Genomic DNA, 22,190 nt, shown 5'->3' with positions numbered 1-22,190 from the left:
CATGGCAGCTCACAACTGTCTGTAACTCCAGAATCCAGCACCCTCACACAGACGTACAGGCAAAACATCAATAAAATACAATAAAAATTAAGATACTGTAATCCAGCACTCAGGAGGCAGAGGTAGGTGGATCTCTCTGAGTTTGATACCAGCCTGGTCTGCAGAGCAAGTTTTAGGGCAGCCAGGGCTACACAGAGAGGGGGGGAGGGCTGGAGAGATAGCTTAGAAAAAAACAAACAAACAAACAAAACCCAACCCTGTTTCTTTTACCTACCAAGGACCTGGATTTGATTCCCAACCCAACACTCCTGTCACTGCTCACAACCATCTCTAACTTCAGTTCCAGGGCATCCGACACCCTTTTCTGACTGGACGTACATCCAGTGCACACACTTAACATGCAGGGAAGAATATCTATACAAATAAATCTTTTTTTAAAACTTAAAAACTTAATTAAATTAAAATGTTCATGTTTGAACATTAGCACTTCATGAGTTAAACCATTTACAGGCTAATCCCAGAAGTTTTTGGGAAGCAGCACACTCCTGCAGCCAGGCTGGCCTCCGTCTCACTGGACAGCCTCGTAGGCCCGAACAGCAGCCTCACTGTCAATGGAAACCGGCCTGCCTGGAGCACTGGCAAGATGACTCAGCGGTTAAGAGTAGTGGCTATAGCCAGGCACAGTGGCCCATGCCTTTGATCCCAGCACTTTGGGAGGCAGAGGCAGGCAGATCTCTGAGTTTGAGCACTGGAGAGATGGGTCAGTGGTTAAAGGCACTTGTTGCTTTGCAGAGGACTTGAGGTCAATTCCAGCTCCCATATGATGGCTCACAACCATCCATAACTCCAGTTCCAGAAACTCCAACACTCTGACACCTTCTTCTGACCTCCATGGGCACCAGGCATGCACGTGGTACATATGTTATACAGGTGGGCAACACACACACACACGAAAGATAAAAATTGTTGAAGGAAGGGAAGGAGGGGAGACAGGAGAGAAAAGAAAGAGGAAGCAGGGAGGAAAGAAATGAAAAGGCCTAAAGGAAAGCAAAGACGGGGCAGTCTCTGCTCTAACCCTATCAGGCAAACAGGCTAGCCTCAGGATGCTGGTGTGGCTGTCAGGATGATGCCTTCCTGATCTGTTAGTCTTAGCCCCAACCTGCCCTCCTCTGACGCTTCTTAACCTGGAGTCCCTGTTAGCAGACCTGCCACTGTCTGGCCTCCACAGGCGCTTGGTGTCTCTTGTGAAACACAGGAGAGCTCAGGAGAGCAGCCAAGACGTCCTCGTGGGAGACAGTAATGCACTGGTGTGATGCATATTTGTGATAAGGAAACCCAAGTGAAGAGCTGGGGACGGGGCCTCCAAGAACAGCGCGTGACTGTGTAAGCCAATCCAGAACACCGCATTCCTTTCCCGCCTGCTCCTCACACAGGAGAATGGACAGAGTCCCCTAGGTCTCAGTAACCCAGGGAAGGTGGACATACGGCCTGGTAGCCAGAGTGAGCTATACAGACCAAGAAGAGCCTGGGAACAGCTCTGGGAGGGCAGAGAGCCCTGTGCAGACCTGGGTCACGTCCCCCGGCCCACCCTCACAGAGGCCTTGCTCCACAGCCAAGAGACCAAGGCTCCTCCCTGTTTCTCGGCATCTCTGCCTGTAGCCTGGTCCCTGCTCCTGGATGGGAGCCTTCTGCCAGTGACACTTCTCTGAGGCCTGTGCATACCCCACCGCGTCTCGGATCTGCCTCTGCAGAACCAGTGCAAGCGCTGGAGAGGTGGCTCCGTAGTTACGAGTACTGGCTGTTCTTCCAGAGAACCCGAGTTTGAGTCCAGACACCCGCATAGCGGCTTACAGTTGTCAGGACTCCAGTTGCTGGGGTTCCAACACAATCTCACATACAATAAAAGTTTTTTTTGTTTTTTTTTTTTTTTTTTGGTTTTTCGAGACAGGGTTTCTCTGTAGCTTTGGAGCCTGTCCTGGAACTCCCTTGGTAGACCAGGCTGGCCTCGAACTCACAGAGATCCGCCTGTCTCTGCCTCCCAAGTGCTGGGATTACAGGAGTGCACCACCACTGCCCGGCTTAAAAGTATTTTTTTATAAAAAAAAAAAAAAAGGGAAAAAAGTGCTTTAGAAAAAATGAATCAAGCAAACCGTACAGATCCTGAAGCGAACGAGCAACCTGTTTGCTGCCTGCGCTGAATTCCTTCAGGGCGAAGGAGACTCCACAATGCTGAGGCTCAGTGCCTCCGAGATCTGTTGGTTTTTTGAAATGGTTACGAGGAAATGATGATAGCCACTCAGGAAAGCAACATGTTGAAGTCACTTCTGAAACAAAGCAAATACGTTTAGAAATAATCACATTGGCTTGCTTTTTAGTGGTATTTATTCTAGGGCTATAGAATGTCTGGCACTCACTCCTGCTTAGCAAGCTGTGGTGATAAGAACCAGATTCGCCGAGATACCAAACAGCTGTGTGCAGATAGGAGGATGGGCATCACTGCCAGCACCCTGGGTAGAGGGACAGAGGCCAATTCCAGGTCACCAGGTCATCTGAATGGAGGCCACTTTGGGCTGCAAGGAACAGTGGTGAGCAGGCGGTACAGGCTGAGGAGATGGAGAACGGAACTTGGAGAGGCAGGGAAGGGTGGCAGTTGAGGCCAAGTCTAAAGAAAGAGAGGAACTATGCAGACAAGAGCCTTCAATACCCTACGACACATCCACACGTGAGGCTGGGGGCTGAAGGCTCCCTGGGTGCTGGAGCCCTGTCGGGCCTGCCCAGGGCTCTGTTTGTCCACCAGAGTGCAAGAGGACGCCACAGGATCAAGGTCAGCCAGGACCACACGTGGGACTCTGTCCCAACAACCCCCCCAAAAAACATTTTAAGTCAGCATAGGGTATATAGCTGAGACCTCAAGAAACAGGGAGAGAGACCTAAAGAAGAGTTAAGGGGAGGAAGAGGAAAAAAATGCTAATAAAAAGAAGTCTCCAGAACTCTGCCAGGTTGGGGTGCTCAGGCTCCAGACAATGCAAGGGACATTCCCAGGGAATGTGGCACAGCAGGAGCCGCTGCAGGAGGTCTTCAGGTGCCTAGATGGCAGCCCAGGCTTCTTTGAGAAACAGAAGGGAAGTTCAGTGATGCAAGAAAATGCCCAGCTAGGTGTGGCGGTGCAGTCCTTTAACCCCACAGGCAGAGGCAGGCGGACCTCTGTGAGTTCAAGGCCAGCCTGGTCTGCAGAGCAAGTTCCAGGACAAAAAAGCCCTGTCTCAAAAAAAAAAAAAAAGATAAAAGATAAAAAGAAAAGAATGTGTTCCACGACAGCTAGAGCCTCTGAAGGAAAAAAATCAAATTATATAGATATAGATAGATAGATAGATAGATAGATAGATAGACAGACAGACAGAAGCCACTATGGCCTGAATGTAGCTCAGTGTTAGAACATTAGGGGGCTGAGGACATTCACTTGATAGGAGTGCTTACCTAGAATCCGTGGTTCCATCCACCCTGGTGTTAGAACACTAGGGGGCTGAGGACATTCACTTGATAGGAGTGCTTACCTAGAATCCGTGGTTCCATCCACCCTGGTGTTTGTTAGAACACTAGGGGGCTGAGGACATTCACTTGATAGGAGTGCTTACCTAGAATCCGTGGTTCCATTCATGCCAACACCGCATAAGTAAGCACGGAGACACACGTGTGTCATCCTAGTATGTGGGAAGCCAAGGTAAGAGTTCCAGAATGGCTAAGGCTACACAGAAAAAAAGAAAGAAAAGAAAAACAAGCAAAAAAAGTCTTGCCTGGCATGTGTAAGAGAATAATCTCCAACCTCATGCAATAAAGTATATCTAATGTCATGATCAAAACACTCTGTTGCCAGGCGATGGTGGCGCACGCCTTTAATCCCAGCACTTGGGAGGCAGAGGCAGGCAGATCTCTGTGAGTTCGAGGCCAGCCTGGTCTACAGAGCTAGTTCCAGGACAGGCTCCAAAACCACAGAGAAACCCTGTCTCGAAAAAAACCAAAAAAAAAAAAAAAACAACAACAACAACACTCTGTTAACTAACTGGGAGTAAAGAGCCCAGATTCAGTTATGTCCAGTTCTCAGGAGTCTACACATCATGCGGTGACACACACCTGTGTAGTCACAGCTACTCCCGAGACACCTGTGTAGTCAGTCAGTCACAACTACTCCTGAGAACAAGGCAGGTGGGTCAAATGAACCAAGAAGTCGCTGACCAGCACAGGAAGCACGTATATTTTGTACACATGGATGTTCTGCCTACATGTATGTCTGAGGCCAGAAGAGAGCATATACACTCTGGACTAGAGTCAGAGACAGTTGTGAGCTGAGGATAGAGCTTGAGTCTTCTGGAAGAGAATCCAGTGCTCTCAACCACTGAGTCATCTCTCCAGCCCCATCAAGCCTGTTCTGGAACTGGCTTTGTAGACCAGGCTGGCCTTGAACTCACAGAGATCCACCTGCCTCTATATCCCAAATGCTCTAGGGCTAAAGGTTTGCGCCACCACACCCAGTTTTTTTTTCTAAGACTGGGTCTAACACAGCCCAGAGTGACCTTGAACTCTTCCTCCTGTCTGCTGAGATTACAGAAGTAGGTCACCACTCCACTGAGACCCCTACACACACACACACACACACACACACACACACACCTCTCTTTAAAAAAAAAACTAAAGACAGATTAAGAAAGCCGAGAATCAGGTTGGGTGGTGGTGGCATGTTTAATACAAATTCATCTTTAAAAAGCAATTTTTGCTTTATGGTGGTGGTCTACGCCTATAATCACAGCACTTGGGAGGCAGAAGCAGGCAGATCTCAGCGAGTTCAAGGTCTGCCTGGTCTACAAAGCCAAAACTGTTACGTAGAGAAACCCTGTCTCCAAAAACAAACAAAAAAGAAAACCAAGAATCCTGCAATGGAAAAATAACTGACGGGCTAACACAGCTGCTTTAGGCTAATTTCTCTGTGGAAGGATTAAGGTAAAGTAGACATCTCAACAAGGAGTGTTCCAGATGAAATTGTCTGTGAGGCAGGCAGGACACAGCAATCCTGAGTGTGCTTCCAAAACTAGAGCACAGCACACCTGGTGCGTCTACATACATGCAGACATAGCACACATAAAAATAAAATCTCTAGAGGGAAAAAGGAGCCCAGAAGCGATGGCCCAAGACGGAGGAAACGGCTCCCAGCCCCAGCTGGTGGTGATTCGGGACCCAGCGGCAAAGCAGGTGTGTAGAAATAACAGGGCACTTCTGGGGTTCGCCATGGGTCTGCAGACCAAGCTAAATGTCAGCATGGAATTGCTGAGGCCACGGTCCCTGTCCAACGTAAAGCCTCCCAGACCTTTTTCCCAAATAATTCCCAGACAGGCCACTTTCAGCCCTAATCCTTCCTCCAAACAGCCTTCCTGAAGTGAACCAGTGCTCTGTAATCAGCTACTTTCCCACCTTTCTAGCTGCCAAGGTCAGCCTTACAAAGAAAGTCATTTATCTAGTCAGTTAATTCTGCAGTGCTGAGCGGATTGAGCCCAGGATCGTGTACACTATAGGCAGGTACGGCCACTGAGCTACATCCCCAGCAAGGAAAGTAACTGAAATAACCTTTTTAGCTAAGGCCCGTAATTCCAATTTAGGCAGTAGTCTTCCTGTCTTGGCCTCCAAAGTGCTGAAGCAAAAACAGGTGTGAGCCACCGTACTGAGCTCCAACTTCCCTAGCTTTATCTCCAGGGACCGTACACCACACCTTAATACTTTCTTTCTCTCTTTTTTCGTTTTTTAGAGACAGGATTTCTCCATGCTGCCCTGGCTGTCCTAGAACTCTCTCTGTAGACCAGGCTGGCCTGGAACTCACAGGGATCCTCCTGCCTCTGCCTCCCAAGTGCTGGGATTAAAGGCCTGCACCACCACCATAAAGCAAAAGTTGCTTTTTAAAGCTGAATTTTATTAAACATGTACATACCTTTTTCTATCATCTCCAGTAACACAGTACAGCAGGTATTTATTGGGAGAACATTATATTGTATGAGAAATTATGGAGCCGATGTTGGTGGTGCACACCTTTAATCCCAGCACACAGGAGGCAGAGGCAGGCTGATCTCTGAGTCTGAGGTCAGCCTGGTCTACAGAGCGAGTTCCAGGACAGTCAGGGTTACATAGAGAAACCCTGTCTCAGAAAAGAAAGAGATTATATGAACTCAGGAGAGCTGATTTAGAGTCAGTGGGCTTATTCAAGACTTCCAGGCAAACACATGGACATTCTGTATGGGGACTAGGGTATATATTAGTGTGGGGGAGGGAGTTGGCCTAGAGCTGAGCCCCTGTGGATACTAAGGCATGACTCCATTATGATGTTAGCAATTATGCACCAGGAAATAGGGACAAAGACCAAAGCACTCACTATGCCATGATGCCACAAGACGTGTGGCTGAGTTTGGGTACCGCAGCCATGCTGACTCCAGTGTTTGCACCGGAGCCTACACGCATTTTGCTTGTAAAGCTGACCAAGAGGCCAAAGGCAGAATTTTCTCAATCGAATTGACTGTATTCATGAATACACGGAAACAAGACTTTTGTAAAATGCATGAAGAATCTGTAAAGAGAACCCAGGTCTCAGCTACCTTCCCGATGGAGGTGATATTCAGACACCACCATCAAAGAAAATAGGTAAGGTCCATGAACCTGCATGGGCTTTCCTCCCAGGCCCATGGGCAGGGAAGTAGTTGAGGTGGAAGCCGTAGGGGGCTGACCAGGAGTTGTAATGTCACCCACAGCCGGATGTGTTGGAGGTTTGAATTACAGTGACCCTGTGCCCAGTACTGAGGGAATCGGATGGAAGGTGAGGATCTTTCCAACTCAACGCTCACCCCTGCCCAACCACATTGCCTCTCTCTTTTAATTTGATTTTGACTTGTAATCCTCCTGTATATCCGCCTCTCAGGTGCTAAAATTACAGTGTAAGCCACCAAACCCAGCCTCTCATTTGTTCGTCCTCCCTCCTTCCCTCCCTCCCTTCCGCCCTTCCTTCTTTTCTTTTTTGAGACATGGTTTGCCCTGGCTGTCCTGAACCTCACTGTGTAGACTCAGCTTACCTGAAACTCACAGAGATCCCTCTGCCTCTGACTCTGGTGCTGGCATTAAGTGTGTGAACCACCACACTAGCCTTGTCGTAAACATTTTCCTGAAAGCTTAGATGTAAAAAAAAAAAGTCACAAATGTTCATGATTTTTTTTTAAATGTGCAGTCAATTGTAATGCGTCCTTTCTAGCACTTGGGAGGCAGAGACGGGTGACTCTTTGAATTTGAGTCCAGCCTGGTCTATATAGCGAGTTCCAGGACAGCCAGGGCTACACAGTGAAGCCCTGTTTTGAACCACCACCCAAAAAGGAAAAAAATCCAGCATTCAGGAGACAGAGGCAGGTGGATCTCTGTGAGTTTGAGGCCAGCCTGGTCTACAGAGTAAGTTCCAGGACAGGCAGAGTTCATGGTGAGATTTTGTCTGAAACAAACAAACAAAAAAAAATCAATGGGGCATTGTGGCACATGTAATCCCAGTGAGCCGTGGTCTGAAAACAACAGCCATTCAAAACTTCAAGTTGGGGCAGCAAGTAAAACAAGTGCCTGCCCCACTAGCCTGATGGCCCAAGCCTGCGATGGTAAGAACTTCTCAGGAGTGGTGGTAAGGCTTTAATTCCAACACTCTGGAGGCAGAGGCAGGTACAGCCAGGCCTCACAGAAATCCTGTCTCAAAAACCAAAACAAATGAAGAGAGAGAGAGAGAGAGAGAGAGAGAGAGAGAGAGAGAGATAACCGAGTCCTGAAAGTTGTCCCTAACCTCCACATGTGTGCACTTGGAGTCACACACACCTATACAAATGCCCGCACAACAATAGTGATATGATGGTGATAATATGATCACTGAAACACAGCTGGCTGGAGAGATGGCTCGGTGGTTAAGAGCACTGACTGTTCTTACACAGGCCTGAGACTGGGTTCCCAGCCCCGACATGACAGCTCACAGCTGCCTGTAATTCCACTCTAGTGCCAGGATGCAGAACCCTCTGGCCTCCGCGTGCATGTGATGCACATAAACTCATGCAAATACACATGAAGATTTTTTAAATGTTTAAATTTTAATTAATTAAAAAACAATAAATTCAACCAGGGTCTGATTTCTCAGCCCTGTAATTTTGGCATCGAGGAGGCTGAGACAGTGGGAGAGACTTTAGTTCTAGGCTGGCTGGGGCAACAGAGACACTCTCTCAAAACCAAACAATTCAGCAAGTTGAGAAGGCCCCTAGGAAGAACCTGTAACTGCCACCTTTTGGTGGTAGCCTGATCCCCATATCCCTCTGCCTACCTACACTGGCAAACGTACCACATAACAAGCAAGAGAGGGGACGAGAGGGGGACTTGTACCTGCCTCTGCTTCCCCAGAGTCACCACGCCCGGCGGGAAGCACTGCTCTTCCCGCATCACATGGTCCACTCCCAGGAACACATCAAGAACAAAGGAGAATGCCAGGCATGGTAGCACACACCTCTAACTCCATCACCTGGGAAGCAAGACAGGGAGATCTCTGAGTCTGAGGCCAGCTTGTGTGCATAGGGAGTTCTAGACCAGCCAGAGCTACTACTAGGGAGACCCGGTCTCTAAAACAAAAACAGACTAAAAAGGCCGGCGGTGTGTGTGTGTGTGTGTGTGTGTGTGTGTGTGTGTGTGCGCGCGCGCGCTCAGGGACAGCACACTCATCTGCTGTCGAAGGCCCCAGTTAATTTTTTATTTTTAGATTTATTTGTATGTGAGAGTGCTTTACCTGCATGTGAATGCATCATACGTGTGCCTGGTGCCTTCGGGAGACAGAAGGCATTGGATTCCCCTGAACTGGAGTTAGGGTTTTGAATTACCAAATGGGTGCTTGGAAGTGAATCCAATCTTCTGCGAGAGCAACAAGTACTTTTAGCCATTGAGCCATTACGTCTGCCCTGGAAGGCCCCAGTTTAACCCCCAACACTGCAAATAAAGTCACCAGGCCTGGCAGCATACATCGTACTCCCAGCACTCAAGAGGCTGAGGCAGAAGAATCACAAATTGGAAGCCAGCTTTGGCTACTCAGTGAGAGCCTGTCTCAAAACAGGTAAACAAACAAAAACATATTAGACTCATATCTGGAACATCTGAATTGATAAAAAGGGATTTGGATAAATAGCTCAGTTGGTAGAGTGCTTGCCCTAGCATACACAAAGTCCTGGATTCAATGCCCAGTACTCCAAAACAAACAAACAAAAAACAAAAACAGCCAGGCGGTGGTGGTGCACGCCTTTAATCCCAGCACTCGGGAGGCAGAGGCAGAAGGATCTCTGTGAATTCAAGACCAGCCTGGTCTACAAGAGCTAGTTCCAGGAGAGGCTCCAAAGCTACAGAGAAACCCTGTCTCGAAAAAACAAAAACAACAACAAAAAAAGAATCAATCCCCAGTACTAGGTAAAGGGAGAGTGATGGCACACACCTATAATCCCAGCACTCAGGAGAGAGAGGCAGGAGGATCAGAAATTCAGAATCACAAGTTTGAGGCCACCCTGGGACACATGAAACTCTGGCTCAAGAAAAAGGAAAACCAAACTTACTGAAGTGTTTGAGTACACACTTTACAAAATAGATAAATTGCCGGGCGGTGGTGGCGCACGCCTTTAATCCCAGCACTCCAAAGGCTTTAATCCCAGGCTCCAAAGCTACAGAGAAACCCTGTCTCGAAAAACCAAAAAAAAAAAAAAAAAAGTAGATGAATTGCCAGGAAGTTCTAGAAAGATGCCCACCATTGTATGTTAATTACTCCTTAATAAAAATGACTTAAGGGGCCTGAGAGATGGCTCACCACGGCAGACAAAATCCAGACAAGTCTGTGTAGGAAGTGCCTTATCCTGCTGAGTGCGTTGTTTGGTGGCCACTGCAGATCCTAACAGGATGCTTATAATTCTCATCAAGCCACTAGGGATTTCTTAATTGTTTTCCTTTGTGGCACTTAGGGACACCAAGGGAGGTCATTATAGCAGACAGCAGGCTAAGAGCCCCAGCATCCTGGGAGTTTAGTAGAGCCCTGAGGACAGAGCCAGTGGAGGAGCCCAAGCCCCCTCCCCCCAGAACAGCTTAAGTGAAAAACTGGTCTGGAGATTCATCTTGAAAAAAATGGGAACTTGAACTTTAAAAACCAGGGTATAAAGCAAGCATCAGAATTAGCTTCCTAGATTGGTGAGCAGGTACCCGGCCCTGAGGAGTGTTCCCATCCAGGCCCGGACGCTACACCTGGGGCTGTGCCAGGAAAATTTTATTGCAAGGTGGTGGCAGGCCTGTTCGGTCCTACAACTGCTGCAGAGAGGTTCTGGAGTGTGGGTGGAGCCGCCTGCCCAGCCCCTGAATAGGCCTTTACAATCTGGCTTTGAGTCTTTCTCCTGAGTGGATGATGATGTCTTCCTTCCAATCCATACACTCCTTTTCCTTTTCTTACAGAGCTGGCTGGGCCTCCGAGCACCATGGTAACAGGAGTGGCCACAGTAGTTGTGTTGTATCCTAAACTGAAGGGGATTAGGCTGAAGTTTCTAAATGTGATGATTGCTGTCTGCTTCTCAATGGGACCTTTATCAGCTGAGCGTTTCTCCTAGCTGGGCCGGAGTGTGTGCTCAGCATGCACAAAGCCTGAGTTCTGCCCCCAGCACTGTAAAATGGTACTTTATAGCCCTGGTTTATAGAGCTATGTCATCACAGACAGGTCTTAAACCTTGCCCAGCACTTTACGCTCAAGTGAGGGTCGAAGCCACTGCAGACCTGGTGTGAGGCCGCTGTGAACTTGACTCTGCTGTGATATGCTCTTAGTATTGATTTGGCTTTTTTGTTTGTTTTTGCCTGTATATGTTTTATGGTTTTGAGGCAGGGTCTCATACCCCCCAAGATGGTCTTGAGCTTGCTGTATAGCCATGACCTTGAACTCGCAACTTCCTACCTCCACCTCCACAGGGCTGTGATTATGGCAGGCGCCACCATGCCTGTTTTTCTGTTGTTTGGTTTGTTTTTTTACCTACGTACAGTTGTACTGGTTCATGTATTTATTATTGTGGTGGTGGTGGTGGTATGTGTATGTGTGTGTCTGGGGGCACAGAGCTTGCATACCCCTCACCCACGTGGACAACTTAGTGGAGTTAGCTCCCTCCTTCACATGGGTTCTGGGGATTGGACTCAGGTTGCAGACTTATACAACTAGCACTTTTACCCATTGAGCCATTTCTCAGTCCTCCAATTTTGAATTTTTGTTTTTCCGAGACAGGGTTTCTCAATAGCTATGGAGTTTACTCCTGGAACTCGCTCTGTAGACCAGACTAGCCTTGAACTCACAGAGATCCACCTGCCTCTGCTTCCTGAGTGCTGGGATTTAAGGGGTGTGCCACCACTTCCCAGCTATTTTTGGATTTTTGAGTTAAGACTATCTAAACCAGGCTAGGCTTGAACTCATGACCCTACTACTTCTGCCTCCCAAGTTCTCGAGTTACAGGTATGTGTCATCGGGCCGGCTCTCAGTCCTTTTCTAATCTTACAGATAATTTGGAGAAGGTAAGACGACTATTTCCTGACATTTCTTTCTCTGGGATCTCTCTGCCAGGTGGTGGTGGCCACGACTTTACTCACAGCAGTTAGGAGGCGGCAGCAGGCAGATCTCTGACTTCCAGGACAGCCAGGGCTATACAGAAAAACCCTGTCTCAAACAACAAAAAGACAGGGTCTCACCATGTAACTCTGGCAGGCCAGGAACTCAGAGATCCTCCTGTCTCTGCCTGTCCAGTGCTGGGTTCAAACGTGTGCACCATCACACCTGACTGCTCCCTGCTCTAGAAGTGCCTCTGAGACAGTTCTGGTGTGGAGCTCATCTTCAATCTCAGCACTCGAGGCAGGTGGATCTCAGTGAGCTCAAGAGCTGTGGATTTCAGGACAGCCAGGACAAAAAAACAAACAAAAAAACAAAAACGTAAATGAGAATTCTCTCTCCACATTTTTTGCTTTGTTTTGTTTTGTTTTTTGGGGTTTCTTTTTCAAGACAGGGTTTCTCGGTAGGCATGGAGCTGTCCTGGAACTAGCTCTTGTAGACCAGGTTGGCCTCGAACTCACAGAGATCCACCTGCCTCTGCCTCCCGAGTGCTGGGATTAAGGGCATGCACCACCACCGCCCGGCCTCCCTCCACCTATAAGAACCTATATACCTGTAGTACCTGAAAAGTTCTGTTTACAATTCAAAACGAAGATGCAGGAGAGTTTGGGTTGAGTCTGACCCCAGGTCAACAGTGCTGCCCTTCATCCTTACCCTTGAAAACTGCGCCCTGGAGTCAGCAATGGAGGAGCAAGGAGTGCACATCTCCCTCCCACTGTCTCCCTTCACACACACACACCACACACACACACACACCACACACACATAGCACACACACCACACACACACCACACACACACCACACACACACCACACACACACCACACACACACACCACACACACACACACCACACACCACACACACACACCACACACACACCACACACCACACACACACACACCACACACACACCACACACACACCACACACACACACCACACACCACACACACACACACCACACACACACCACACACACACCACACACACACACACACACCACACACACACCACACACACACACACACCACACACACACACACACACCACACACACACCACACACACACACACACCACACACACACACCACACACACACCACACACACACCACACACACACCACACACACACACACACCACACACACACCACACACACACACCACACACACCACACACACACCACACACACCACACACACACACGCCACACACACATCCACACACACACACCACACACACACACATAGCACACACACACACCACACACACACCACACACACCACACACACACACACCACACACACACACCACACACCACACACACACCACACACACCACACACACACCACACACACACACACACACCACACACACACCACACACACACACACACCACACACACACACCACACACACACCACACACACACCACACACACACCACACACACACCACACACACACACACATAGCACACACACACACCACACACACATAGCACACACACACGCCACACACACATCCACACACACACACCACACACACACCACACACACCACACACACACACACACACACATCCACACACACACACACCACACACACACACACATCCACACACACACACACCACACACACCACACACACACACACCACACACACACACACACCACACACACCACACACACACACACCACACACACACACACACACCACACACACACACCACACACACACACCACACACACACACCACACACACCACACACACCACACACACACACACACCACGCACACACGCACACACACACACAACCAGGCACCTACCTGCTTCCTGACTTCCTCACAGCCCAGGCAACAGGAGCTAGCTCTCGGGTAACTAGCTGGGTACCCTGGCAGCAAGTTTCTGATAAAACATTTCACTCATGCTCGGGATTAGGAAATGTGCCCTTCCTAATTAAATTTGAACTAATCAGTCTAGAAGGGCCAAAGGCCACGTCCCTGTCAGGCTTGTCCCTGAGAACTACAAGTGAGAGGTTGTTTGGGTTCTGGAGAAATTAGGGGTTGGTGTTTTCTTGGTGTGTTTCTTGTGGCTTGAAGACAGACACCGTGTACACTGTGGCACCGTTGACTTTTGTCTAAAATGGAACACCAGTAACAGGCTGACAGCAAACTTCATTCTATGGCTTAAACTATAAATAATCTGCAAAGTTCATGTCACTGTGTAGCAGATCTGGATACGGGGACCCTGCTGCCACCTATAGTGGGGTGGAGACAGATGGGGGTCAAACATTTGGAACCCAGCAGATGCCACCTCCCTGCAGTGTCCTAGTGACCAGAGGCCCCAGTGGCCTGTCAAGGAATCTGACCCGGCCCTGAGGACAGTGGCCTCTGGCCTCCAGCATGGAGAGCATGAGCCAGTTTCGTGGCGCACGCCTCCAATCCCAGCACTCAGGAGGCAGAGGTAGATGAATCTCTGTGAGTCTGAGGCCAGCCTGGTTGTCCAGGATGGCCATGGCTACACAGAGAAACCCTGTCTCGAAAAAACAAAACACACAGCACGCCTTTAATCCCAGCACTAGGGAGGCAGAGGCAGGTGGATCTCTGTAAATTCGAGGCCAGCCTGGTCTACAGAGCGAGTTCCAAGACAGCCTGGACTGTTATATAAACAGAGAAAATTTGTCTCAGAAAACACACACAAACAAAACAAACAAACAAACAAAAACCCAAACACGTGGAAGCATCAAGTGCCCCTAAGCCAGTGTGCGCATGACTCAAGAAGGTACAGAGGAAGGGAGGGAGAGGCCACTGCCTGGGAACACCTATTCATCTTACTACGTGAATTCCTATCTTTGAGACTGACGCAGGGGCCCAGCCTGTGGATCCAGAAACCTCCCCTCTCCTCATGGTGACTCAGGCCCTGTAGCTATCCTGCCTGTCCTTGAAACATCACGAGCACTCACTGGTGTGGAGGGAGCCTCAGTGCTCCCAGGAGGACCCTCACCTCAGTGTAGACACTGGCTCACTAATCTGTAGTACTGATCCTGCATCCCTAAACCATAGAAGCATAACACTGAACAATGGCTACCTTCATACAGTCCCTGAGCACCCCTCCCCCAGCTCGGCAAAGCCCGTTTGTCCTGGAAACTGCAAAGCAATCCTGTCCACTGGTCCTGTGGACCCAGGACGTTTTGCCTTAGGCTGGATAAAGCTGGCCTCTCCCTGAGGTGCCCCCCACGTTCCGTCTAGTAAGTAGGTCTCCCGTCCGTCCTTCACAGAGTGGCATGCCGAAGCTGAGGGCTGAAAGGGTGGCAGAGGCATTCCCAGGTCCCAGAGCACAGCCTGTGCCTCTGGCCCTGGCCCTCAGGCCTGCTGCCTGGGTTAGTGTACCCTCCCTGCATGTGCTACAGGCATGTCATCCTCTGCCTCTCCTTCCTGGGGGGACAGAAATCAGCTCATGGGGTCCAAAGGCTCATTGGCCAGAACTGCAGAGAATGATTTCAGAGGAGGCCTTTGACCTGGCCAGACGCCCATAATGTCTTGAGCAAGCTGGGCAGCCTGTGTCAACGTGGCCAGCACAGCCTCTCCCCATAAGGCCACACTGGTAGATGAGGGGAAGATTGCCACATTCAGCTGTCCTGGGCCAGGAAAGCAGAGAAAAGCTAAGACACAGCAGCCCGGAGATGCCACAACCCTGAGGTGCCACAGTGAGGTGAGATGCAGGTACCGAGGGGCTTGCTCGCTGCCCACAGTGTAGCCATCACCGAGGGCCTCACAGTCCCTCACCAGCCTTGACCTGCTCTGACATAGCCTAAGATGCTCAGGAGTCTCAAGCTGATAGACCCTGCAAAAGTTCCTGTCATTTCATCAAGTCAGCCATCTGCAGAGAAATCTGAGCTACACAGCACCTGAACACACATGGAATTCCACACGTGAGGGTCCTGAAGCAGGTTCACAGATGCCCAGACACCTCCCACCTCTCTCTCTCTCTCTCTCTCTCTCTCTCTCTCTCTCTCTCTCTCACTTTCTGCCCACACTATTGTGTCTTCCCAAGCCAGTTCTCAGGCCACCTCACAGTACAGCTCCTCCTGCAGCTGTCACTGCTGTCCTCAACCCTGTCCCCCACCCCCTGCAGAGGCAGAATTAGAATCAGAACAGGTTGTTAAAGAGGCAAGTACTTGGTAGGCACAGCCACTCTCTGTAGGTGTTCCCTATTCGATGACTTGCTGTAGGCAGGACAGCAAGAAAGAGAGGCCCAGTGTCCACGCCTGGCGAAGTAACCTTCAGGAGGGATGGTGGGACCACACCACCCAGGCTCCATTTCCTGAACTCCATGGCAGTGGCTTTAGCTGAGGTCCTTGCTCTTCTGCTGTACAGAGCTCAGGGGACATGGTGGTCAGCAGTCCTGTGAACGGAGCCCAAGTGCTGGCCATGCAGCGTTGGGTTCCCCATGGTGAGGCATGAGGCAGGGGTCTGGGACAGGAATGGGAACGCTGGCTGTATTCACCCGTGCAGGCCAAACTGTGGTAGGGAGCCTCCAAGCGTTCGAAGGGCCAGAGGGTGTAATGCGACCTGATCGATAAGCAGGATGGAAAGAGGAGCTCATGTTGAAAAAAGAGATCTGGGGTGCACACAGGTCCCATGGGGACAGGAGAGGTCGCAGTGAGGGCTGGTTAACCCCCGAAGTCGGGCTGGCTGGAGCAGCCAAGCTCAGGACGACCTGGAAATGTCAGCTGAGCCCAGGAACACAGCTTAGACTGAGTCCTGGGCTGCAGTCAGGGCCCAGGGCAAGCCCTCCTCAGCCCCAAGACAGGTTCTGGAGACCTCACTGAGTCCTGTCCTTTGGAAAGCCACATCAGGGCAACCATAGAGCTGGGAGGTCACATGACATCCTGGAGCCAAGCAGCTGGGATAGTAGCTTTGAAGATGGCTGCTGGGGCCAGAGCTGAGGCTCAGAAAGTACTGCCCTTTGGTAGTCAGACATCTCGGTGCCCCAGTGCAGAGCCAAGCCCATCTCCAGTCCAAACACTGTCAGCGGTCCGTCCCCCCCCCAGACCCCAGGATCCAGTGTTCACTGGTGACGTGCCATGAGCTGCAGTGACCCCACACACGGATCCGTAAGGCTCCAACTCCGCTCCCTCAATTAAGAGCCACAAACTAGAACTTTCCGCAAGCAAGTGCCAGGCAGAGACAGATCTATCAGGAGGCTGATGAGCAGGGGACTCTGCCTGGCAGTCTCCATCCAGATTTCTCCCTGGTGTCTACTCAGCTGCCCAGGTGAAGAAGTAGAATCCCAGAGAGGCAGAGTGGGTTTTACAGGCAAGTTACTGGTCAGCACAGGTGGAACCAACCTCTGGTCACAGGGACTAGGGCCTCAGACAGGCTGGACATGCTACCTACTGTCATGCCTCCCCTACAGAGTAGCAGGCTGGGGCTCCCAGCCCCGAAAGCCTGGGAGTTAGGCCAGGTACCTCCTCCCCTCCCACAGGGAGGACTCTGAAAAGCAGAGTGTTCTGTTCTTCTTCTAAGCAGACCTGTGCAGAACAGTTCAAGTCAACCCTCCTAGCTCTGGGTCTGCTCAGCTCTCAGTGACACCGGCATGAGCCGTGCACAGCTCCACTGTGACCCCTAGCTGGGCTGCTTCCTTCCTTGGCCTTTGCCCTGTCTGTGATGCCTGTCCCTCCATGATGTCTTCTGGGAGACTCACCGGGTGACATGGCAGCTAGTGACTGGGAGACAGATGGGGTGGGAGCATCTGTGTATCTGGGTTTGGAGAACCAGACACAGCAGCAGCAGTGCTCAGGCTCCCAGAAGGCTCCTGAGTCAGGTAGCAGAGCCTGGTTCATCAGGAGCTAGAACAGAAATGGCCCTAATGAGGTTGCTGGTTCTAGGTGTTTCAAAGTTTCCTCAAGCTGGATGGTGGTGCACACCTTTAATCCCAGCACTCAGGAGGCAGAGGCAGGCGTGCAGATCTCTGTGAGTTTGAGGCCAGCCTGGTCTACAGAGTGAGTTCCAGGACAGCCAGGGCTACACAGAAAAACCTGGTCTTGAAAAACAAAACAAAAAAGTTTCCTCAGAAAATTGGACATAGGGGGCTGGAGAGATGGCTCAGAGGTTAAGAGCACTGACTGTTCTTCCAAAGGTCCTGAGTTCAATTCCCAGCAACCATATGGTGGCTCACAACCATCTGTAATGGGGTCTTGTGCCCTCTTCTGCCTGCAGACATACATGGAAGGAATGCTGTATACATAATAAATAAATAAAAATATTAAAAAAAAAGAAAAAAAAAGAAAATTGGACATAGTATGACCTATCTGTAACCCCAGCCCTCACAAAGCTGAAGCAGGAGGATTGTTGTGAGTTTAAAGCCAGCCTGGATTACAAAGCAAGACCCTAATTTTAAGAGACAGACACAAGAAAAAGAGACACACACACACAGCAAAGCAGAAAGGAATGCAGGATGGGAAGCAGGGTGGAGGGCGGCTCATCTGCCTGTCACTTCCCTGAAGCCCCTGCCCACTGCACAGTGGATTAAACTGGGCACTGTGTGGCTGAACTGACTCTTACCCTACTCAATACCCATTCAGCATGTGCCAGGTCCATGGGGGTCAGAGAGGTGAACTCATCAATGCTGAGCAAACCGTGCCTATCACCTCCCAGCCTGCAAGGCTGGCAAGCAGTGGGGTTAGGTCCCCAAACCACTAGACTGTTATAAAATGCCGAGCGCATGGTGCTGCCTGCTTTTAATCTCTGCATTTGGGAAGCAGGGGCAGGTGGATTCCAATTTTTTTGTTTTGTTTTTTAAGACTTGGTTTCTCTGTAGCTTTGGGGCCTGTCCTGGAACTCACTCTGTAGACCAGGCCAGCCTTGAACTCACAGAGATCTGCCTGTCTCTGCCTCCTGATTACTGGGATTAAAGGTGTGAGCCACCACCACCTGGCTGGATACCCAATTTCTAGGCCAGGCAGTTTACATAGTGAGTTCCAGGTAAACCAGGGCTACACAGTAAGAGCCTGCCTAAAAAGAAAAAAGTATAAAAATGCAAAAGTCCCAGCTTGCAGTGGCGGCACACGCCTTTAATCCCAGTACTCAGGAGGCAGAAACAGGCGGATCTCTGTGAGTTCAAGGCCAGCCTGGTCTGTGAGAGCGAGTTCCAGGACAGGCTCCAAAACTACAGAGAAACCCTGTCTTCCCCGCTCCCCCAAATGCAAAAGCCCCAGCTCCAAGTAAACCAGAAGTTTCCTGTCTGCTGGGCCAGGCCGCCAGAGAGAAAGGACAGGTCTTTAGGGAAGTGAAATAATGTCTCACAAAAGAAATGCTGGGGGGTTTTGTGGGGTTTTTTTTATGAGTTTTTGAGACAGGGTTTCTCTGTAGTTTTGGAGCCTGTCCTGGAACTTGTCGACCAGGCTGGCCTCGAACTCACAGAAATATGCCTGCCTCTGCCTCCCAAGTGCTGGGATTAAAGGTGTGTGCCACCACCACCTGGCAAGAAATGCACTTTTAGTGTCAAAGACTCAAAAGACAGAAAAGGTCAAATACAGATGGTCACCTACAAAACCTAGATGTGGCTTGCCCGTTAAGTCTGGGTGCTGGCAGCAGCAGGAAAATGCTCGCTATACCATGGCGTAAGTGGACACTGGCAGGGATGCTGTGTTTACCTGCACAGTGCAGCTCTGTCACGAATGTTGGAAGTGTTCATGAACACCCCCTATCTACTCAGGCCCTGACACGGGTCAACTGACTGGACTCTCCATGGGGTGATCTGTCATGAACGGGAGGTGGGGCCACCTGCCCCATCCCCTTAGGAAATGGACACAGCAGGTCAGGGTGTTTTTGTTGTTTTGTTTCTGTGTGCTGGGGGGAGAGGCAGGCCCAGGATCTGCCAAGAATATATGGAGCCCATGCCCACAAAGACCTCTTAAACTGCACCCCAGTCAGGATCCAACACAATTGCTGCCACTAGCTAGGGCTAGGTCATTATGGGGGGAGGAGTCTACTGGCCTCTATGGGCTCCTGCAAAGGAAAACAGAATGAGTGCTCACAGGTGTATGACCAGCTCTGGGCACGCACGCACGCACGCACGCACGCCTCCGCTTCCTTATGCCCCTGACCTGCACTTTTTTCTGCCTCTTCCCTACAGAGTGCCCAGCATCTCCAGGAGCCAGCTGTCTCCAGAAGGTCGACCAGAGCCCTGTCACCATGCAAAACCCCTTTGCTGTCAAAGGGCTAAAGATGGAAGCGCAGCCTAAAGCCACACATCCCAGACCCAGCAAGTCTCGTCCAGCTAAACCTACAAACTGCCAGCAGCCGCGGCATCCCAGGATCCGCAACTATAACCTCAAGGACTAAGCCTCAACCTCCTGCAGGGGACCCAAGAGTGCTTCCGCCTCGGTGCTTGGAGCCTGTGCTGGTGCAGGTGTACACATGGCATGCAGGTGGCTGTGAGCACAGGCAGCCTCCCAATGATAGCCTTCCTGATGCCACCAAGCCATTAAAACCCTCCTCCTTCTGCCTGGCCTGCAAAGTTGTCTATCTTGTCCCACTGCCACCTGCCTACATGGCCACTGACAGCCACTGCACACTGACTGTGTCGTTCTCTAGAACCTGGCGGGGGAGAGTAGAGTAGCTACCTATGAAGTATGTTCTCAAAGAACATTGTGTGAGAGGTCCTCCCAGTCCGAGCCTGGTAGGGGCCCCATCACCCTAAGTACCGCAGGAACATATCCATATGCCCTTCTTCTTTTTTTTTTTTTTTTTTTTTTTGAGACAGGGTTTCTCTGTGGCTTTGGAGCCTGTCCTGGAACTAGCTCTGTAGACCAGGCTGGTCTCGAACTCAGAGATCCACCTGCCTCTGCCTCCCGAGTGCTGGGATTAAAGGCGTGCGCCACCACCGCCAGGCCTCCATATGCCCTTCTGAAAACCTCATCATGAGACCTGCCTTGACTTGAACTGTCTTAGGGCCAATTCCTGCCCCAAGTAGAACTTAAGGATGGCTTTGGCTTGGCCTTGCTGGGTTTCCTCCAAGACAGATGTGGAGAGCTTTCGGAGTGCAGGTCTCTCCCGGGTCTAGGTTTCTTTGTGACAATGACTAGTCTTGAGAATCTTTTTTTTTAAAAATATTTATTTATTTATTATGTATACAATATTCTGTTTGTGTGTTTGCCTGCAGGCCAGAAGAGGGCACCAGACCCCATTACAGATGGTTGTGAGCCACCACGTGGTTGCTGGGAATTGAACTCAGGACCTTTGGAAGAGCAGACAATGCTCTTAACCTCTGAGCCATCTCTCCAGCCCCTAGTCTTGAGAATCTTGCAGCTTCATTTTTTTTTTTTTTTTTTTTTTTTTTTTTTTTGGTTTTTCGAGACAGGGTTTCTCTGTGGTTTTGGAGCCTGTCCTGGAACTAGCTCTTGTAGACCAGGCTGGTCTCGAACTCACAGAGATCTGCCTGCCTCTGCCTCCCGAGTGCTGGTATTAAAGGTGTGCGCCACCACCGCCCGGCCCTTGCAGCTTCATTTTGCACATGTATAAAATACTGAGAGATGGCTCAGTGGTTAAGAGTATTGGTTGCTCTTCCAGAAGTCCTGAGTTCAATTCCCAGCACCCACATGCAGCTCACAATGCTTGTAACTCCAGTTCCAGGGGATCTGAAACCCTCAAAGTATAGACCGGCAAAACACCCGTGTGATTAAATAAGTAAATAAATCTTAAAAAAAAAAAATACTAACAGTGATTACTCTCTGTCTGGGCCAGACAAACATCACAGGAAAGCCCACATGAGTTATGTGGTCTTGGGTGTCACGTGAGAACCTCAGGCCTAGGTAGCAGAGATCTGCACATCATTCTTGTGTTTGTAGTAGGCTTCTCTGCAGGTGCATACACCAAGAGCCATGGGATGTCTTCACAACAGCCCACCTGGGCACACTGTGCTTCCAGGATCAGCAGGGGCAATGGAAGGCCATCCTGATGTGGCTCCTTCACAGGCCAGCTGCGCGTTGCTGGTTAGGCCACACGTATGTGAGATGTAGCCCTGCAACATGCATGGAGGGATAGAGGGAGAGGAGCAGATGTCTGCTCTGACCTCAGCACCCTACAATGGACAGGCCCAGACCCTGCATTCAGCCTCTCCTGGTTACAACCCCTCCACCCGAGTCCCTGAGAGCTGCAGACCTCTGCTGACCACTTCCTACTGACCAGCACCAGGAGGTGGGGTTGGGCAGTTCTGGCTGGCACAGGCACAAGCCTTTTGAACTGGCCCGAAAACCGAGACACCCAAAACGATCACCAAAGTGAAGACCCTTGAATGGGGGCGGTGCAGGTACGGAACCTGGGTCTCTATAGAATACACACGACAGCGGAAGATGCCAACAGCGAGGCATAAAATGGGCCTTAAAGACATGGGGGCAGTTGCTGGAGAACTTGGGGGCAAGCCAGCATGCGGGCAGAACACACCTGCCAGTCCTGTAGGCTGACCTTCCGCAGACAGCCTGGG

The 22,190-nt window shown here is 50.3% G+C and overlaps 1 protein-coding gene and 1 long non-coding RNA gene across 2 annotated transcripts in view; one reads left to right on the top strand and one right to left on the bottom strand.

Annotated features, from left to right (window-relative positions):
- LOC121444575 (coiled-coil domain-containing protein 57-like) overlaps positions 1-20,397 on the top strand; it is a 95,981-nt gene extending 75,584 nt beyond the window's left edge. Inside the window, exon 19 of the mRNA XM_041646410.1 lies at positions 19,842-20,397. Coding sequence (XP_041502344.1) covers positions 19,842-20,050 — 209 coding nt within the window. The 3' untranslated portion in view covers positions 20,051-20,397. The remainder of the gene's footprint in view (positions 1-19,841) is intronic.
- On the bottom strand, positions 2,397-13,548 carry LOC121444577. Its single transcript, XR_005973803.1, has 3 exons — positions 13,529-13,548; positions 3,636-3,745; positions 2,397-2,662 (listed from the first exon to the last, which is right to left on the bottom strand). It is a non-coding gene; the product is annotated as an uncharacterized LOC121444577 (long non-coding RNA).
- Positions 20,398-22,190: the final 1,793 nt, after the last annotated feature.

This window comes from Microtus oregoni, unplaced genomic scaffold (genome assembly GCF_018167655.1).
Source record: "Microtus oregoni isolate MIOR12 unplaced genomic scaffold, Mior012 000134F_ref0000037, whole genome shotgun sequence".
Classification (NCBI taxonomy): Eukaryota; Metazoa; Chordata; class Mammalia; order Rodentia; family Cricetidae; genus Microtus; species Microtus oregoni.
Note: the sequence above shows the minus strand (reverse complement) of the source record. Positions and strands in the feature narration are given on the sequence as shown.